The sequence below is a fragment of the Cariama cristata genome, unplaced genomic scaffold (assembly GCF_000690535.1).
Source record: "Cariama cristata isolate BGI_N322 unplaced genomic scaffold, ASM69053v1 scaffold6153, whole genome shotgun sequence".
Lineage (NCBI taxonomy): Eukaryota > Metazoa > Chordata > Aves > Cariamiformes > Cariamidae > Cariama > Cariama cristata.
The window spans coordinates 21,925-41,454 of NW_009608830.1; the positions used below are offsets into that span (position 1 = coordinate 21,925).

General features: G+C 39.7%; 1 protein-coding gene across 1 annotated transcript in view; it reads right to left on the reverse strand.

Moving 5' to 3' along the window:
* Positions 1-6,515: 6,515 nt before the first annotated feature.
* The window catches only part of MBD5 (methyl-CpG binding domain protein 5), a 45,797-nt gene continuing 32,782 nt past the window's right edge, over positions 6,516-19,530 (reverse strand). The window contains 3 exon segments of the mRNA XM_009697298.1: positions 6,516-7,101; positions 9,407-9,482; positions 15,221-15,294. Coding sequence (XP_009695600.1) covers positions 7,030-7,101; positions 9,407-9,482; positions 15,221-15,294 — 222 coding nt within the window. The 3' untranslated portion in view covers positions 6,516-7,029.

Below are 19,530 nucleotides of genomic sequence, written 5' to 3' on the forward strand. Positions count from 1 at the left end.
GGTGCTGGTGGGGACCCGCGGGCTCTGCTCCCCTCTCCGTCCCTTGCCTGCCTTTTCCTCAGGGAGAAGTCGCTTGGTTTATTTAGTCGCAGTAATGGATCAAATAGCAGAGCACAAATTCATTTCACTACTGTAGCACATGTGGAACGGCCTAAACCCGTCATTTTTTAATTAATTTAAACTATTGCTTCACCAGTGGACAAGCTTGGTTCCCTCACCTGGAGACAGTGCACTGTTCTGCATTGTACCCTGAAGACTTCACTTGATGAACCAACATCCATAAACTCAAATCATGGGTATCTAAGAAGTCTTTCAACAAGTTTGTTTTTCTTTTTTTTTTTTTATTTTTTTTTTTTTTAATTTAAAACTCTCTTTTCTATTCTGCATAGTTTATCCTGCTTTTAGTTCATCTTCCACTTAAAATATCACACATACGATCAGGCTTTATTTTGCAAAAAAAATTCTTGCAGAGCATGCCAACACAGCCCCAGGACTGTGGGATGGGAATGTAAAAATCTCATGTTTAATAACTGGAGTAGGGGAAGATGGCAGTGATGCTCCTTGCTGCATCACTAATTTCGGAGGTTCCTGCCAATCAAGAGTGTGTGAGGCGGCCGTCAATACCTGGCTCGTAAGGTACAATAACTTCCCTCAAAAAGCAAATTAACACAAAGGCTGTCATGACCTTATCTGAAACGCCAAAAGCCTCATGTTTCATAATTTATATTAACTTCATTTTTTTGTAAAATAAATTTTTGAATATCTGAAGAAATGAATAGCAAGCTTGAGACGCCCGGCACACAGTTAACCGGGCAACGCAGCAGGCGTGCCGCCGGGATATCTGGGTTTGAGTACCGGGATGACGCCTTTGGGGCCAGGAAAATAACTGCGCTCTGTTGGGTTGGCTTTTTGGATGTCTTTCTGCAGCCAGACTGGGAGGAAGAATTACAAGTTCTCCCGTTCGTCATTTTGGTTGATGAAACGCTTAAGATGTACGAGACCAAGTCGGGGAACTACAGGTTCTCCTTTCGGTCACAATTAAACAAAGCAAAAATAGGATAGAATAGGATCGGATAGGATTGAATAGAACAGAACAGAATAAGAAATATATTTTCCGTTATTTTTCAGGGATAAATCTTCACTTTTTTTTTCTCAGAAGCAGAGAGCAGCTCGCACAATTGAGGACAGATGATGGCAAACCCCAATACTTTTTGTTATTTTTAAGACTTTTCTCTTCCTAGAGAAAAATCAGCAAGAGGAGCAAGAAATTATTTTCCTGGAACCGAAAACGAGAGGTATTTCTATCGAAAATTGAGAATTGCTTCTCTTTCAAAAACGCCTAAAATGATTGTGATTTGATGAGATAGAAACTTCTGAAGTAGGATTAAAAAAATGCCTGTTCTCCCGTTTTCCCTCTGAAAAGCTGGCGGTTCCTCGTAGCACAGGCCCTGCACCGCCCCCCTGCCCACGTTCCCACAGGCACTCGCGAAGCAGCAGTCACCTGAGTAGAAGTTACATCTCTTTTTTCCACTGAAAGCATTTATTCTTCCCTATTTTCAGGATACTATTCGGTTGGGTATTTTGCACTGCAGCCTTTATTTCGGTACCTTGACATTCCCTCAGGGCGAGAATGCTTATTTTCCCTTATCTGTACAGTCTCTTTTATTTATAAACCTGTTTAAGTAACAGTTATTAGGTATTACGGCCCGCAGGAGGACTTACCTGCAAACCTTCTGCACCACCGGACCGGGATGCGGACGCGGCTGTAACAGACTCTGCTCTCCCACCCCAAACTGTAACTGGTTTCGCACCGTTCAAAGCCAGACTCACGCTGCGGCTCAGACCTCGCCTGCTCGCTCACGGGTGTCCATTTCTCCCCGTAATTTTAAAACGCCGGCTGATATCGCGACGTGCACGGTTTTCGCTTCAACTCGGGGCAACCTACGCTAACGCTTCCGTGGGGTTCGTACGGAGGAACACGTGGGGATGTTCTCACTCTGCCTTCTCCACACCGTTTCGGCCAGGGTAAGCACGGCAAAACCCTTCCCACTTCCCACCTCTTTTCCAAAATAGAAATTTCCAGAAAGAACTGTTCTATATATAGATTTTTTTTTATTCTACCCTAAATCCTAAGCCCTTATCTGCTGTTGGGATGGCACTCAATTACAAATAATTATCTCACAGCAGGTAAAAACGTGAGCGATGAAATCTCTCCTCAATGTGCTTTTGCAGGGGATATTTCAAATCAAATCTTTGATTATTTTTCTTTTTTTAAAGCAACAACAACAATTTCTTTTCAGCCTTCACAGCCAATAAAAAAATTGTAAAACCTGGCAGAGAGAATTGAACCACGGAGGCCTGACTTCCCGCCGCTTAGCTTTCAAATGCAAAGTACGTATATTGTATTACCATTCCAGTTTAAATAACGGCTTGCAACGCGGGGTGGCAGGGGGCTGGCAGGACTTTCTGGGGGAGACGTGCCCGGGCAGCGTTTATGACCGCAAAACAAACCCAGCCCCCGGTGTGACCCCTGCACTCGAGCCACAGCGCGGGCCGTAGGTGAGCGCAGGACCCCTTCTCTTACAGCCCCCCTCGGCTCCTGCCGCGTCCAAGCGCGCGATAACCAGCTCCGGACGTCAGCGACGCTCCGTGCGGTGGCCTGCGGGCTCCCAGGGACCCCAGGAAACCCCCGGGCTCCTCTCCTGGGGGTAGAGACATTATTTTTTTTTTTTTTTTTGGTAGAACTTTTTTCTTTTGGAAGTCTCAAAATGTTTTTCTAGAGTGGATCGGACACCAGTGTGAACCGTGCTTGCTGTGAATCTGGAACTAGATGATCTGTTTATGTGCTTGGGATTTTGTAAATCAGTAATGTGCTTGAACCATGGGGTTGATGGTATTTTTTTGGAGGGGGGGGAATCCTGAAGGTTGAGTTGTTCAGTTAGCAACGGTAAAAACAGCAGAGAGAGGGAGGGGACCGGGGGCTGTGTTACCGGAGCGGATCTGTTTGGACTCAGATGAGAAGGTCCTGGGTTGCGTGAGCAAAACCTTCAACAGCCACCGGCTTCCTCAACTTACCCGTTGGACGTCGCACCCGATGACGTTACCTTGGCGGAGGAGGCAGCAGGCGAACTAAGGCCAGGTAATCGGCTTTGCAGTCTTAACTGTGAATTCTCTTGCCTTTTATGCATTTAAATCAACCTCAACGTTGTCGGTTGCTATTCAATTCGATAGCGGTGCCTGTGGCCCCATTTAAGACCAGGCATCCCCTCGTGGCATCTGACAAGTACATCGGAAGACATAGTCCCTGCCCCGAAGAGAACATCACAGGAACTTTTTTTTCTGGTGATTTAATCATAATATTGACAACTTTATCAAAAATTACAAAACTGATATTAAAAAAATCTCTAATTCTTAGTAAGACTAGAATGGGTTTTTTTAAAAAATAGAAAAGCACTTTTATGCTACTGCTCTTCTGGAATTCTCACATTACAACCCTACATAGCAAAATACAAACTGTAGCTAAGAAAGGTAGCAGTCCTAAGGTAACTCAGTCCACCGCGAGCCCTCTAACAGCTCCACACCAGCAAACTCCGGGACTCCAAAAGGAGATCGCAATCCTTGTAAACCTTCTGCAAAGCTGATTTAGGAAATACCTTTAAGTTCGTTTTAACCCCTAAAACCTTAGACTGTGAGGATAACAGACCTGGGACATCAGAGGTGGGTTGTTTTGGTTTGTTTTGGGGGGTTTTTTTTGGATTTTTTTTTTTAAACTATGTGGATATTATTTTTGCAGCTGATACCAGCCAAACGTTTTCTGTCAGAAGTGAAAATATGAAGAAAATCCATTGAAAGAAACGAAAATATTTTTTTATGGTGTTCACAAAATGCACCATAATAGAAAGAGGAATATTTCCTTTAATTTGAATGTCATCTGAATGACTCAACCACATTGTCACCCACTTAGCAAAAGAAAGCATAATAAATAAATAAATAAATAGACAAGAATATGTAACACTTTACATCCTCAAAGAATCACATAGTTCCCTAATCTACCGAGATACTGATTGACGTCGTGGGCTCGCTTTACTCAGCCAGTTCAGTTTCGTGTGATTGTGCCATATTAATGACAAATAAAGTGGTGTTCCACTTTCCACAATGGAGGGTGGTTTTTTTTTTTTTCTTTTTTCTTTTTCTTCACCTTTTAAATATAGGAATTCTCTCTTAAATTAGAAAGTAGGCAAAAAGTATTTTTTAAATTTTCATTTTTAAGTCTTCTATTAGAAAAAATAGAGATTTATTAAACAAAAAATAATAAGGTAGAAAGAAGGGTTGGGCCTCCATCAAAAAAGTATATTATGCTTTAATGCAAAGAGAAAGAAATGGCTCTATGGGCAAAATTCAAGTATGAGTGACCAGTTTTTTAATCGTAAAGTAGGTGCAACATTTTTTAAAATGTTACAACACTGCATGACCTGTAATGCTCACAATATTTACATTAACTGCTTACATGAAACCATAAAAACTCTAAAAGAGAAAAAAAAAAAATAAAAATTGGTATGGACTGAAACAAACTACTCCTAGCACCCACATCAATGCCATTATTAACCAATGAAATCAAGTGCACAAAAATACTTTACATGGTCTACTGATGTAAAGTATACATTGGTGAGAAAGTACAAACCTAAGTAGTTAAAAAGCCAAAAGAAGGGTCGGTCAATACAAACTCAGTTCTAGGACAGAAAAGCAAAGGGCGAAAGAAACTAAATTGAGACAGGCGCTCGCACACGCACACACGCACGCACGGAGTGATGAATTAAAACCCAGGCGGGTGGGGACGGACAGCAGGAAAGCGGGCTGGCGTGGAAAACGGACAACACCGACTCTTTAAACGAACACGTCAACTCGGAACAGAAAAATGTGAGCTAAACTACACCCCAAAAAATAATAAAAAAAAATTTTTTTAAAAATTAATAACAGCAATCACTTCACATGAGCTTGCATGGAGGACGGTGGCGTTACAGAAAAGAGAAATGAACCTACCCCGCGGAAGGAAGGGCTCCTGCCTCCAGGCCCCTGTAGCCAGTGTAGCTATTGCGATCCCTCGGGCTGGGGGGAAGGAGGAGCGGGAGCTGTTTTGCCAGCCAGGAGGAAGCCCGGGGGCGAGCCCAGAGGTAGTGCTGCCTGCTCCGGCACGCCAGAGCCCAGGCTGGGAAAGCCGCCGGGTGCCGTCGTCCTCGGGGACGGCTGGTCTCGCTCACGTCCTTCAGAGAGAGGAGTTTGGGAGGTGGGCAAGGCGGATGGGAAGAGGAGCAATGACTTGTGATCCTGGCGCCGAGTGCCGGGTTTTCTGGAGAGCGGCGATACCGCCAGCTTCCCAGGATGCTGATCGCTGCCAGTCCTTAGCGAGAGAGGGAGGTTTGGGAATTTGGGGCTGGGGTGAGGGGGAAAAGGAAATCTGAGGTAAGCGGTGGTCCCGGATGAAGAGGTAGGGGTTACGGACTCCGCCCCGGGACCGGGAATGGTGAACTGAGAGTTATTTCGGGAAGCCTTGACGACAGCGGATGTCATTGCTTCCATCACCATCACCACCATCCGTATTAAAAAGAAAAGTGAAATAAAATGGAAATAATGTTGTGCTACACTTTCGTTCGTTAATTTTATAATGGCTCATAGCTTTAGACTTTTAAATCTGTAGTGTATTAATTTTTTCTACATATTTTTCACATTTCTCACTTAATATAACATAAATAATTTGGTTAATAGATTTAACCTGCGCATTTCAGCCACATTAATATATATAAGAATCTGTTAATGGTATAAATAATTCTTTTTAAATAAAATAAATCTGATATGTTACATAATACTGATAAAAATTACTGTCGCTAATAGTTTTGTAAGCCACCCTTAATTTTCTGTTTTAATACTGCGAGATGGATACTGGAATTACTTTTACAAACGCTGCGGAGCATGCCCTTTCATTCTACTGCAAAACCAAACCGTAATCAATACCGATCACATTATTAAAGCAGGGCCTCTGCCCCCTTAAAAGTAAACACGATGGTTAATGACATTAGATAATTTAAGCTAATAAATCTAGGGGTTTTGAGGGGTCAACGTTACGGGGGATATAAACTGTTTAGTTTATCAGGTGGCTATGAAACTTTAACTACAGAAACGGTTGACTAAAATAGTCCATCTACCTTTTTTTTTTTCTTTTTAACAAAATCTACAGCATTCTACTTTAAAAGCTAAGTAAATAAAATCGCAACCGATAGTTGCAGCCTTTGAATTATTAATTAGAGCTGTGATCCCACATCCCGTTAAGGAATCTGCAAGGTTGCACTCTCCTACAGAGACCTGAAATGGAGTACAGTACTTCCAGGCAAGGTTCATTCCAAACAGACAGTATCAATGAACACTCAGTGGCGTGAAGTGTATGTCATAATTAAGGTATTACATAATCATGCCTTCTCTCTGCTGTTAAATACAAAAACAGCATCTTTTACATTATCATATAAAAGCATTTAGGCTGTATTTTTATTTATCACTTTACACTGGTAGTCTCTTGTATGTGTACTCAATAGAAACCAAAGAATTTTGTACACTATTTTTTGTACAATAAAAGATAAAGTGTGCATTAGGTACGCTTGTACATGACAATATTGTACAATATTTACATTTCCGATATCACCATGAAATTCTGTATTATCTATATACACAATGAAAATTTCTCAGAAACATTTGGACTATTTCTTATAATCACAATTTTAGTATTATAGAAAAAAATTTCAGTAATCATCTGACATTGTTACTGCAACCCTTCGAGATTTCTGATTGGCTTATCCAGCAACCGCTATCCCTCCTAATCAGCAAAAATATTGTACCACTAATCCGCGTAGCACCCTGCGATGGTAACTATCTGTCTTCATATAAATATTGATATAACCACGTCTATATCAATACCTACATATAGACTCATGTGCACGTTCATTGTGATAAGTACTGGACCAGTAACAAAGACATTCAATGTTATCTAGAGATCTTCCTCCTCTTGGGTTTTGGAGGCTTCACTTGTCTGTCTCCCTGTGGGATTTGGTGGACCTAAAAATAAGTATATTTAGAAGTTAGCAAAGCATATTGGGCAAAGTAACCAGCCAGTAATAAACGAGCTACAGGATTGCTTGGGGTGCCGTTACGAAACGGCCCTTACGATTTCATGTCTACGCGGAAGCCCGAATTAAAAGGAGCTTCAAGAACGTTCAAGGCACCGGGCAGAAAAAGGTTGATGCCGCAACCTGTACCAGAAAGGTACCGGCTACAATAATTGCGCAACTGTGTAATTGGGAACCGAACCCAAAACTGCAATTATGTCAAATTGTCGGAGACAAACCTTTATACATCACTGGGACAAGAGCCACAAAGTAGGAAGGAGGTGGTGAGAAAATATCGCTAACAGGGAAAAATAAGAGAAGTCAAATTCGGGTCTGCAGTAGCATTATTAATAGCAACCTCTGTCTTCATTGAATTTTTAAAAGGAAATCTTCAATTTCGAGCCAACTGCTGGATTAATTTGAGTGTGAAACAGGTTTTCATCACCGAGCGCTCAGTGAACACGACAACCTAAGTGGAAGAGGCGGGGTGGCGGCAGGCGGCGGTGCCTGGCGTGGAATATCACTACCATCTGTCGGCGGGAGCGAGCTCCTGTTCGGGGAAAAGCCGTTTGCGGCTTCCCAACAGCAGTCAGGCAACAGTAACAAACCCTTCAGCAATGTGCTCACTTATTTCCTTGGGTCAAAGAAATTCTGAATTCCTTCAGACTGCTAACATTTACCACGTATTTATTGGCTTTTACCAGTAGAAAAAAATTCTTTGAGCCAATTATTTTGTTTGCACATGCTTTTCAGTTAAAATGTAATGGATGTCTGAACAGTAGTAGCTGAAAAAAAATGCAAGTCACTAAAAAGAGAACCGTTGATTCCCTGTGTTTCTAGGAATCATAATCTTTATGGAAATAAATCACCAATTTTGTGACCAGATAATTAAAATATAAATCAAGGCTAGGGAATGACACGCAGGCTGGTACAGCAGCTTGTCTGCATTATGAAACCACCAGATCAGCGAATCCAATTACAGCAGGTTCCCCTGAGCCAGCTTATATCATAGTTAAATGCATATAGCATACAGTTTTTAGTATTACCGGATTTATAAATGAAAAAAAAAAAAAGGTATCAGCAGAACAGTCCGGTCCAAACATATACGCGGTGGTGTAACCGACAGAGAAGATGCATGTGCCAAACACAACTCCCGTATTTCTTTGTAACAGACTGACAATCAGATCCTGCTTTCCTTTTCCTTCCAAAGACAAGAGGAAAACACACCTCGTTTTAAATCAAACCTCAATCTCATTTTGTAAGATTCAGCAGTTTAAAGAAAAGATTTGCTTTTGTTATTACTTATGGCAGCTATTAAAAGCTACTAAATAATTTATTTAACATTTTTTTGTGGTTCTGAAATCAGCTCGAAGTCTGCAGTTCTCTATACATTTCCTTTTATATACTCCAGAAGCTCCCTTGAAGTTTTACTACTACTTCTAAATATGCACATGTGCAGGCATCTTCAGTACTGAGCACTGAATATCAGGGAAAAGACTTTTTTCTGTATTCAAATGTTTTATAACTAATAATTTGAATAATTACCAATGATAGGATATGGGAGGTAACATGTCCTGTGATAGACTTCTTTGCGTTTCTAAGTGTGCTTCAATGAAATTACAGCCGTGTCTTAAATATGAAGATGAGTACATGATATAAACCAAATTTTGTATTAGAAAGATCCTGGGCTTACACATTAACAGTGTAATTAGTGTGGAAAAGAACACTGTTAAGATTTTATATTAGGAATAGTTTTTTGTTTTTTTTTTTTTTTAATTTACCTTTCATGACAATATCTTTCATTTCACACGAGGAAAACGTTATTCAAAGAGTTTTACATTCAAAAGAACGCTGCTTTTAAATGTGGTTTCAATATCTTGCTACTCAAACTGAAAAACAACTGAGCCTGATTTTGTGTCGCTAGTCAGAGAAAACCCACGGAATATGAGCGGCACTGGAACTGATCCAAATATTATCAGGCTGCATGTGTAAAAGTACGTCCAGGAATCTCTCTCTGTTAAAAATAACATAATTGGCGATGCAACTAAAATTCTACAACTTTTCCCACTTTTCAGAATGATTAGACATTTGCTAACAGTCTTTAATGCAGGAGAAATGTTGAAAATTCCACATTAAGAAAATGGAAACAAAATTTCTGGTAGAAAGCAACCCAAACCAACACTCCCACTCTTCAACTGACACACATGCAGAAACACAGAAAAAGGAGATTACTGCTAACGTGCAAAGAAACTTACATTCCCAGACATTTTGTCTAGTTCACTCATGGCCTCGTGTATAGCAGCTTCTAAATGGTTATTTAGCTTTCCACTTCTAGAAGAAAAAATTAATGCCATCAGTAATTCTCAGTAACAGAAAAAAACTTAACAAAATTAATAATAAACACATTAACTCATTGGACATATTCTATGAACTGTAGAGCCCCCCAGTTGCTATAGCACAAAAAGCGAGATCAGCCCCATATACAATATTATGCAAACTAAAGGCTTGTGTTGTAATTACAGAACAAAAAATAAAGCCAGCACTGGAATGAGTTGTATGGTTAGTTACAATATCCAAAAGATGGATTACTTCCATGAATAAAAACCAAGAGTACGTCATGGTACCATAGCATTTTGTGCAATCTTTTTTCTAAATCGTTAGCAAAGGGCCAGATTCTCCTGGGTTTCGATCAGGAGCAGAAGAGGAGTACTCCCGCTACTCCGGACTTTCTTAAAGACTTCAAGCTTACTACAGCCCTAGGCCTCACCTCTGCCTGCTTCCCACTCCATGTTACATGCTGCATTTACTTTGTAAATGTGGTCACATTTCAGCAATACTTTTGTGAAGGATTAAATACGTACACTGCTGTCTTCTGGAAAAATCAGTGCGTGATCTGCAAAGTCTTCCTCTTACCCAAAGCACAAAGCTCAAAGTTAAATATTGCTTCTAACTTTGAATAGCTAGAGGAAAATAAGGCGTATTAATCCTCTAAGATGTTCCTAATTTTGCCCTGGAACGACAGTACACCAAGGGCTATGGTAAAGCTAGGGTGAAGACGTTCTTCTTCCAAACCAAGTGTTACCCCAAGTCATTGGGCACCTCCATACACATCTAATTTTACAGTGACATTTTTGATTTACATCTACGTCTTCTCTAAAGAAGTTTCCCATTTGACCATCACGCTCTGCACGACAGGTCATAATTCCGTGGCTCCGTGTTCATACCTCAAGAGTTTCAAGCTAGCAAATCGTACTTGAGCACAAGTTACTATCGTTTGTTGACAGCGTGTTGAGGATCTGTGCTATAAAGCAGGTATGTATGTGTGTGTAAATATATATTTGTATATATATACATATTCAGCTGGGCTGGTTCATTCATGACTTCAACTGAATGGGCACATTTAGAAGAGCAATGAACGTGAAGACCAATGGCTCAATAAGAGATGGGAGAGAGATCATCCTGGAGATGAGAGACCGTGTTAGAAGCATCCATCGCAATACCCCCAGGAAGTAAAAAAGTTCTGTTATCCCTGCTTTGGAGACGCAGAAATGAGGGGAGGAGGACGAGAGCCATCTGCATCACGAGGGAAGATTATGGCAGAAACAGGTAGCAGAACACCTTGTCCCAGGCTGGCATGGAGGGTCAGGTCACTAGGACCGTCCCTCACAGAAGGAGACACTTTCTAAAAAAACCCTTTCCTTTTAATAAAGCAAGCTGGGACATTCTTCCCTGGGACTTAAAAGATTTATAGCAACTAAAATCATTGGGAAAAGACTGACAAGATGAACTACGCGACCAGAGTTGCTGTACAGTAATTCCATCCCCCTCGTTCAGCAACATGATTTTCATACCCATCAGTACAGCTGGGAGATCAAAGACAGGAGATCAGAGGGTCTATTATTCATTATTCCAGTAAGATATTCCCTAACACCATTTTGCATTGGTCATCTGAGCTATACCAGGGCATGAATTGCACAAAAAATAAAAAAAGCTGGAAACCTTACTGACCTGACCGCACAAAAATGAAGTATAATAGGACTTCATCCACATGCGAAGTTGCACAAGTTTAATTAAGGCTTTGAATGAATTAGTTAAAATGATGGTAAATCTGCACAACTGTATAATTATGTATCCTGTTGTAGTTTAAATCCACCAAAGAAACGGTAAGATAAACTGAAATAAAGACTTGCGTACAAAGCCTGACGTGTCCACTTGGGTTGTTGAACTGTTTGAGGTGGACTGCTTGCAAAAACAAGTTCAAGTTATGCAACTTGGGCAAACGAAGGCACCCTTAGATATTATAAATGATGAACACAATATTGTTCAGTCGCAAAGTAACTCCCTATAAAAGTAATAAGTCTCCATTTATAATGCAAATATCTTAATAACTGAGAACGTTGCTGACTTGCATGTCATCTAGAAGCATACTTCAGATGTCATGTTACCTATATGTGATGTAAAATTAATCAACATTACGCTCTATCAGCAACTCACTCCCATTACAGTATCTATGAAATTATTGCTATTAGTCAAAACAGCCATTTGAAAGTATTTAAAATACAAATGATCATTTGAATTGCAGTCTTAAGACACTGTTGTTAATGTTCATTTCGCTGTGAAGATGACGATCTGCCCCTGAGCAAATCAAAGTTTCAGAAGTGCCCGTCACTGAAATATCCCTTCACTGCAGACAAAACACTGCAGCTACAAACCGGGGAATTCGGCATCAGATGAACATATGCATCAGGTCTCTAGTGATGCAAACCACCCTGTAAACATCACAATTTTTGTCTAATTACACTTAAAAGATTCTAGCAAGAGTTTGTTCCTCTCATTAAAAAGCAGCACATCATCTCTTAGAAAACCTCTCATGGCCAACAGCTTGGGAGGAGGATTTGATTTCCTTCCCCCGGGGAGGGAGGACAACCTTTTTGTCAGAAGCGCTCTTCTAATCCTCCTCCTCCTTACTAGGGCCCATTAAAATTTTACCAAATGGTATCATCAACGTGAAGCCTGAGCGTGTTTCGAGTTGAAGTTCCCTCCCAGAGTGGACAGACTCCAGACCTCACCTGCAATTGCTGCCTCTGGGCAGCTCCTGCAGCGATAATAGGGACGTCTTGGGCGTACCCACCTTGCTTGACTCTAACGGTATGGGGCAAGGTGCTACTAGACTCACACCTAGAGAAGACAGAGAAACTTAAGACAGTGTCAGGATGGAGACTGACTGGAGCTGGAAGTCAGAAAGGTGGAGGAAGAGATGCATTAGTTCTTCCCTTTGTGGAGTCCTCTTCAACTTTGAACATGGCACACATCCAACAGGAGGGACATCAGACACCTAACTGGTCAACTCTAAGAAGCCACCGCTCAAAGTTCATTTCAAAATAACTCAGTATGGATGGTAGAGAGGGTAATGGTAAGGATGGTAAATGGCACATTCCTGACAGAAGAGAAGCCTGGTGTGGGAAATAACACACAGAGGAACAGAAACCACAGGAGAAGGAGACAACAGCACTGGGGGATGATCCTTGGAAGATGCTTTGCATACAGTGGGACAGGAGAACGCTAGTGAACAGAGGAATACAGGTAACTACGGAGCTTGGGAAGAAGAAAGATTGGATCAGACGAGGCTTTGATAAGGGAAGACTGGGCCTCCAGCAGATAGTCTTCTGGCTGCTGCATCATGGCCTGCTAAAAGCAAGAAGGGACATCGCTCAAGTAAGAACGAAACGGTTGAGATGAGATGGAACTGAGAAAGGTTGGGATGGCTCCGCGGTTTGTACTGGAGCGCATTTTCCTACAACTCCCAGAATAAACATGACAGTTTAGGAGTCACACCATGCCTCTGAGATATCCCCAAGCAAAACACTTTTTTGTTACAGAAAATGCTTCAGATCATAACATTAGTTGAAGTTACAAAGCTCTGTGCAACAGAGCTAACACATCCGACTATGCTGATGAAATGTGCTACAATGACTTTTTTTTCCGGTGTCTTGTTTAGAAACCTAAGAAACTGAATACGCAAATCATTGCCATTTAAAAAGCTAATACTTAAGGTTAGATTAAGATTTACAATTGCCAAATACTGGATTTAAGGTGCAACTTGAATTACATCCTATTACATGTCTATTACAATACAGGTTTTAGCTTTGCAGCCGTTTTTCATCTTTAATTTAGTTTTAATAATTTTATATTTAATATATAATATCAATATGTATTATTGGAGACTGAGTCAAGACTGGGCAGTGAAGGAAAAAATTGGAAAATACACTAGGGCCAAGACAAGAACTGTAGGAACACGGAGAATAATTTATGGCGTTCAGGCATCTGAATGTCATTTTGAGGACCTGGATGCTAACCTCGCTCTGCTCAACACATTGGACCTATGTGATGCTAGTCCGTGGTCTCTCAAAATAAATTTATCTTGGGTTTCTTTATCTATGTTTCTTTACCGTAGAAGTGTTCAACTTGATGCCAGTACATGATATGCTTAAGTGCTGAGTACTTCTCCAGATAGGAAACAGAAATAGGAGTATTCTACATGTAGCAATTATATCTAATGCTAAATGTTTTAAAAAAATCTGGACCTGTGTGTAACAAGATACTAGAGAGACATATACCAGAAAGAAGACCATAAGGAGATTAGTAACTTTTTCAGATAAATTTACGACGGTACACAGGAAAAAGAGGAAGGGGCCATGAAGAAATAGCAAAAGATTTGAACTAGGAAATAAGTACAAGTGGAAAAATGGAGAAAAAAACCTAAGGGCTGTAAAGCAACCCTACGAAAGGGGCAACCACGTGCCCCAGAAGGGTTGGGATATTTGATACCTCCCGTTTCCTTCTGAGCGAGCAATGGGGCAGAACCAGACACGCCACAAAAAACCCCCAGGCCGCCGGATTCAGTGGAATTGCAGACAATCCCTGCAGTCTGCTAAATATACAAATGCACATCAGAAGATGGGAGTTTTTCTTACATTGCACTGTTTGTTTCAACTTTAACACCTCTTTAAATTTGCTCCTGGTGTCACCTTACTTGAGTCACGTATTTCGCTTCGGGGACATGAGCAAATAACTGGGGAGTTGCCAAAAGCCCTCCTGTGTTCTCACCACACACCCTTAAACTCCAGTAGGATATTTTGAGGATGATCTTGGAAAAAAACAACGACCAACATTGTCTCATTGGCATAAAAAATATTTCTCTTAAGCCACGTAACATTTTAAAAGAAAAGCTTACACCTTACAAGGAGCTGAAGATAAATAATTATTTAACTCCTTTAAGCCTATGTTTATTGTGCTAAGGTATTGCAAGCTGACTTTAAATTCTCACAAAAAGTAATGTATTTTCACTGTAACAGTAAATAAGCAACAGCATCCTAGAACAAATCCAATCACAGTACAATTTCTACTTTTCTATTCTTTTATAGCTGTCCAGATTTTTTTTTCTCCTAAAGTCAACCATTTTCCTCTTTTTGTCTAGGCTGATGCTTCACGTCCTAATACTTATTGTTTCACCATCTTTCTATCCCTGTATATTTGTAAATAAAAGATAAAAGGCAAGATAAAACCAAAGAGTTGATACGTGTCTGACACAGAGTGTAAGGAAAGCTCTGCACCGAGCCCCTCGTCTGGTTAAACACAGCCAGACTTCACAAATTCTGAAATTCAGTAATGGGAAATAAACTGAATTTATCTGAATAAACCTGTGCTCTGCCTGCAGCAGCAGCTGCCAGAGGGAGAGGGAAGAGATAAGAAGGGCAGATCTTGTTAAAAAGCGTATTTGGTCAGAATAGTTTTGATGTAATAAGTTTTTTTGCCGTAAATTAGAAATCCTACACATGAAAGCTCAAACAAGTAGGCTGACATTTTACAAAGGCTACTGTAAATATCAGAAGATGCAATAAAAATGCAGATATCAAAGATCTCGGATGATTATCCTAACCAACACAAGGAATTCAGAAAATTAACTCTTCAGTTTGGCCGATCTGCTAAGCTCCCCAAAATGAGAGTCTTAGGAAGCAAAAGAATTTAATTATTTCATTTCACTAGTAAATAAATGAGCATTTACTTACTTTCTGTTCCTTTTTCTGGCTCGGTTGTAAGCTTCTAGACCTTCTGTTAGTGTCTTCAGCTTCTCTGGCTCCACCTGAGTGAAGGTATGAACACCAAACCACATTACCCAGACCTGCAATTATTAAACACTGCTTTTACTTTACTGCTAGACATGCAAAATTAAGGAGCCTAATTTTCACTGCATCCGTAAGACACTAACCTTCCCAGCAAAGAATAAATGAATATCTGGCTCTATACACCCCTTCATACATATACGTATATATGATAATTTCTCTAGATGTCCACACCACTAGCAATAGAAATACAAAAAACCAAAACATGACACAAACAAAAACAGAACTAAGGAGGAGAATAATATTTTTAAAACCTTGTTTGTCTTTATATTATTAATATGAACACTGTTGTTAAAGTCTCATATTCTGTACCCACATTTTACAAATGTATTTTACACCTTTGAGACCACCTGGCATCCATTAAAATACCAAGTTTCCTAGTACACATGATAGAATTTTTACAGATGCCACCAACACAAAAGGGTTTCACATCACCTCAGATTTCTGGATAAAGTATTTAAGGCCTCAGTTCAACAGCGCTGCTAAGGGCACGGCCAAATTCAGTCCTATTGCAGAAGAGCCACAGCACGTGCTTAAGTTAAAAGGCTCAAGGCCTTAAAAGGGGAGAGGGCAGGGTGACGAGGTTTATTTATTCCTTATGAATCTCTGAGTCTTAACTAAAGCACGCTTTAGCCAGTTAATTTATTAGTCCTGAGAAAGGTCTTTAAAAACGTTTTTCGCTTAAGCACATACTTCAGCGATCTGCTGAGTCAGGAATGAATTTGAGCATGTGCTCAACAGGGCTGCTGAGCTGGTATTTAAAGGACTGTAACTGGAAATTTAAGTTCTCTTGAAATCAACCAGAATTACAATCTTTTAAGCAATCTGTATATAAACAGCCGCGTATAATCGCTGGCACCACTGCATAGGTACCAGTTAGTATAAACAATACAAGCAAGAAGAAAATGAATTATATCATCTATACAATTCTATCATTTGCATTCTCAAAACGTCAGTCCACTTAACTCTGCATATTATGTTGATTGGGCTCGGTCATTTCTGCTTGTAAAAACAAAAAAGGGTATTTAAAACACATCAATTTAAAGAAATTGAACGGCTGAATTCCTTTTTCTTTGTCAGTATTGCTGCATTTGCGTGACTTATTTTCTAACCTTGCATAACTTGACAAGAACCTTACATAGCATTTGTTTCATTAAAAAGCACAGCTTGTATTCTGACACAAGGAAAATTAATTCTATAAATACAAATTTATTAAGCATGTCTATATACAATCCGAAAAAGAAATTTAAATGCAAATTCCCTCTAAATCCAGCCTTTCAATTACTAAATAATTTATATACACAATGAAACGGAATTTTAGACGTGACAATGTGAAGTTAATGACTGAGCAAGTTGTCAAAATTTCTAGAAATAAGGCTCAATATAAGACATATTTAGACCAAATTTCACATGTCTTGAACTTATGCATCAAATAATGAAATTGGGGAATACTGCCGTTTCAGGAACTTACAAGACAGGAGTCATTATTGGTGAAATCTGCACATGGGGAGGCAAGATTTCTATTTTCATGAAACAGATTCAATCATGCCACAGGTTGTAGCACTCTCCCCTTAAAACTGTGTTTACTTTCCATGCAGGACTGCAAATACTTCAAGTAATTCCTCTCCTAATCAGACTTTGGAAGAACACAAATGCAAAGGGTTGTATATGCCTGCCGTTAGATATATCAGAAAGTTCAATGGTAAGTGTTTTTATGAAGAGCTAATATCATGTTTGGGTAACAAGGGACTTAGGTTAAGTAACGAAAAGGAATCAGTATCTTCATTACTGGAATTTTGTGATGGTAGAACAGTAAAAAACCTGCTAACACTTTCTTGAAGAAGCAGGATCAAATTGCGAACGTAAAATGGTATTGGAAGCAACTATAACAGATATATTTGACTTAGTAATATCATATGCCTTCATTTACAATAAGCCATTACAACACTAAATAATACATACAAATGGGATTTTCAGGACACTGATAAGTCACACCTACTATTATCTGTAGAACTATAAAAGCTCAGTTTAAAAAAACCTAGTTTAACTGATGGAAAGTCATATTGAGAATGATACTTGCCCCCTAAGAATCACTATGAAATACAGTAACAGGCAACTACTGCTCACACAAACTCCTTGACTTTCACATTGTTGCTCTCAAAACCTTCCTCCTCTTCAGTTGATTTGATTTGGATAATAATCAAATTAATTCCTTAATGAAATACATATCCTCCATTTTAGGATGCACGTAGTTTCAGCCTTGCTCCTTTCCTTTTCAGAAATTTCTGCTGCTACTGCTGCACTTCCCTTGGGTTCCTCTTTAATTTTCCAACAGCCAAAAAGCAAGTGTTCATTAGGAAACAAAGGTGCAATATTCCTCCCTTCTGTTAGGGAAACACCATTCTAGCTGCTCTTCAAACAGAAGCGTTATTACATTTAATGCCCAAAGTCTTTTAAATGGAAACAAAAATCAAATTATGTACGATATAAAGAACAAAGAATATACAAAGTACCATGAAATCCCAACAGCATAGCAAAACTAATGTTACAGTATAGGAGGTTAACATTTGATTATACAAATACTTTAAAAGATGTTCTAAGAAAGCTCCACAGAAAATGGAATTTTCGCAACTGCTGCTAGTGACTCCCACCAGGAACTGTAACCTTTAAGGACTTTTGGAAATGCAGAATTTCTGAAGATGGTTTGGTTTTCAAAGTAATTTCTTTATCTGAAGCATGTAGCTGTCCTCCGTGTTATAGGAGCGTTTGAACATGCGTCTAGACTGCCACTGCGCAGGGGAGCTCCTGCCGATTTTCAACCAGGAACAGAACTATTATAGAGCACATGCCCATCTTCACCTCTTTCATATTCCCCTGTATCCCACCTTTCAGCCTCAACTCCTGACCTTTGGAATGGTCATTCACTCAGTATTTCTTGTCAGAGAAAAGTAGACATAATAATTTTAAATTAAAAAAAAAAAAAAGAAGTATTATTAAATTAAAGGCCTTCTGATGTGAGAGGTGATCCATTACGTGGGACTTGCTGATGAAGAACTTGAAACAATCTCTCTTGCTGCCGCCACAAATGTCTTGACAGGACCGCACGAGCAGCAACGTATGCATTTCCACAGTTTGCTTCCCTGTTGTTTGTGCTTCAGTATACAATGAAATCTGTGCCACTGAATAGCACATTACACAACGCTTACATAACGGATACAAGAGACACAAAATTAAAGAAGGTAGGTTTGTGCAAAAGCAACCATATATTCTGGTATCCACAAACTGGGGAGTAAACTTATAAAATTGCTAGGGAATGCAAATGAAAAAAATTTCACCTCTTTACAAAAGTTATAAAAAAGAAGCTCTTAAAATGTATCAAAGCAGTCACGTAGATATGGATACAAAATTTTGTGAAGTTAATACATAAATGCATACTTGGAACCCAGGTGCAGTGTAAGAACTGTATTCGTAAATCATATGGGTCAATGATATTGTACACCTAATTTTTCCAGTTTTGTTTAATCTTTTATAGTTTGTAGTCAGCCTCATTTGCCTATACTTTATAAACTGACTTGTAACTTGGAGATCTAACCTTTATAAGGAACGAGCTCTTATGCATTCAAAGATTGTTACTAAGGCATGTTGATTTCTCTAAAAAGGAAATACTTTTGTTCAGCGTACTCAGACGGGAGCTCTTTGAAACCTTTGTAGCTACGGAGATCAACAGAGAAGTCTCTCTTTACATCTGTAAAGAGAGACTAAAGTTCTCTTGAACTAGGGTTGAAACCATTCTGGCCAAACATCACCCCAGTTATTTACAGCACCAATTCATGGAAGACCTGTTGGACTGTTTGGGGAAATTACATTTGCACGTCAACCTCGGAGAACTCTACGATGATGAAGTGCAGTAAGACCAGCAGTGATTACACTATAGATACACCATAGATACACCAGTTCCAGCTCAGGAAGTTCCTTGGGAGCCAGAGGCTGTTGGTGAAGAAGCACTCCTCTACATGTTCTTGTACTCTCTTTCCTCTATCTCCTGTTGGCCAAATTTTGAGGAAAGGAATACTTTGGTCCAACCCACTATCACCGTTCTTAGGTTCCTAGGACTGTTGTCGTGCAATGTACTAGGCAGGTATAATTTTCAAGTGGTTTGATTTCTTCGTGTCAGGGCTAAAATGTTGTTTCATTAA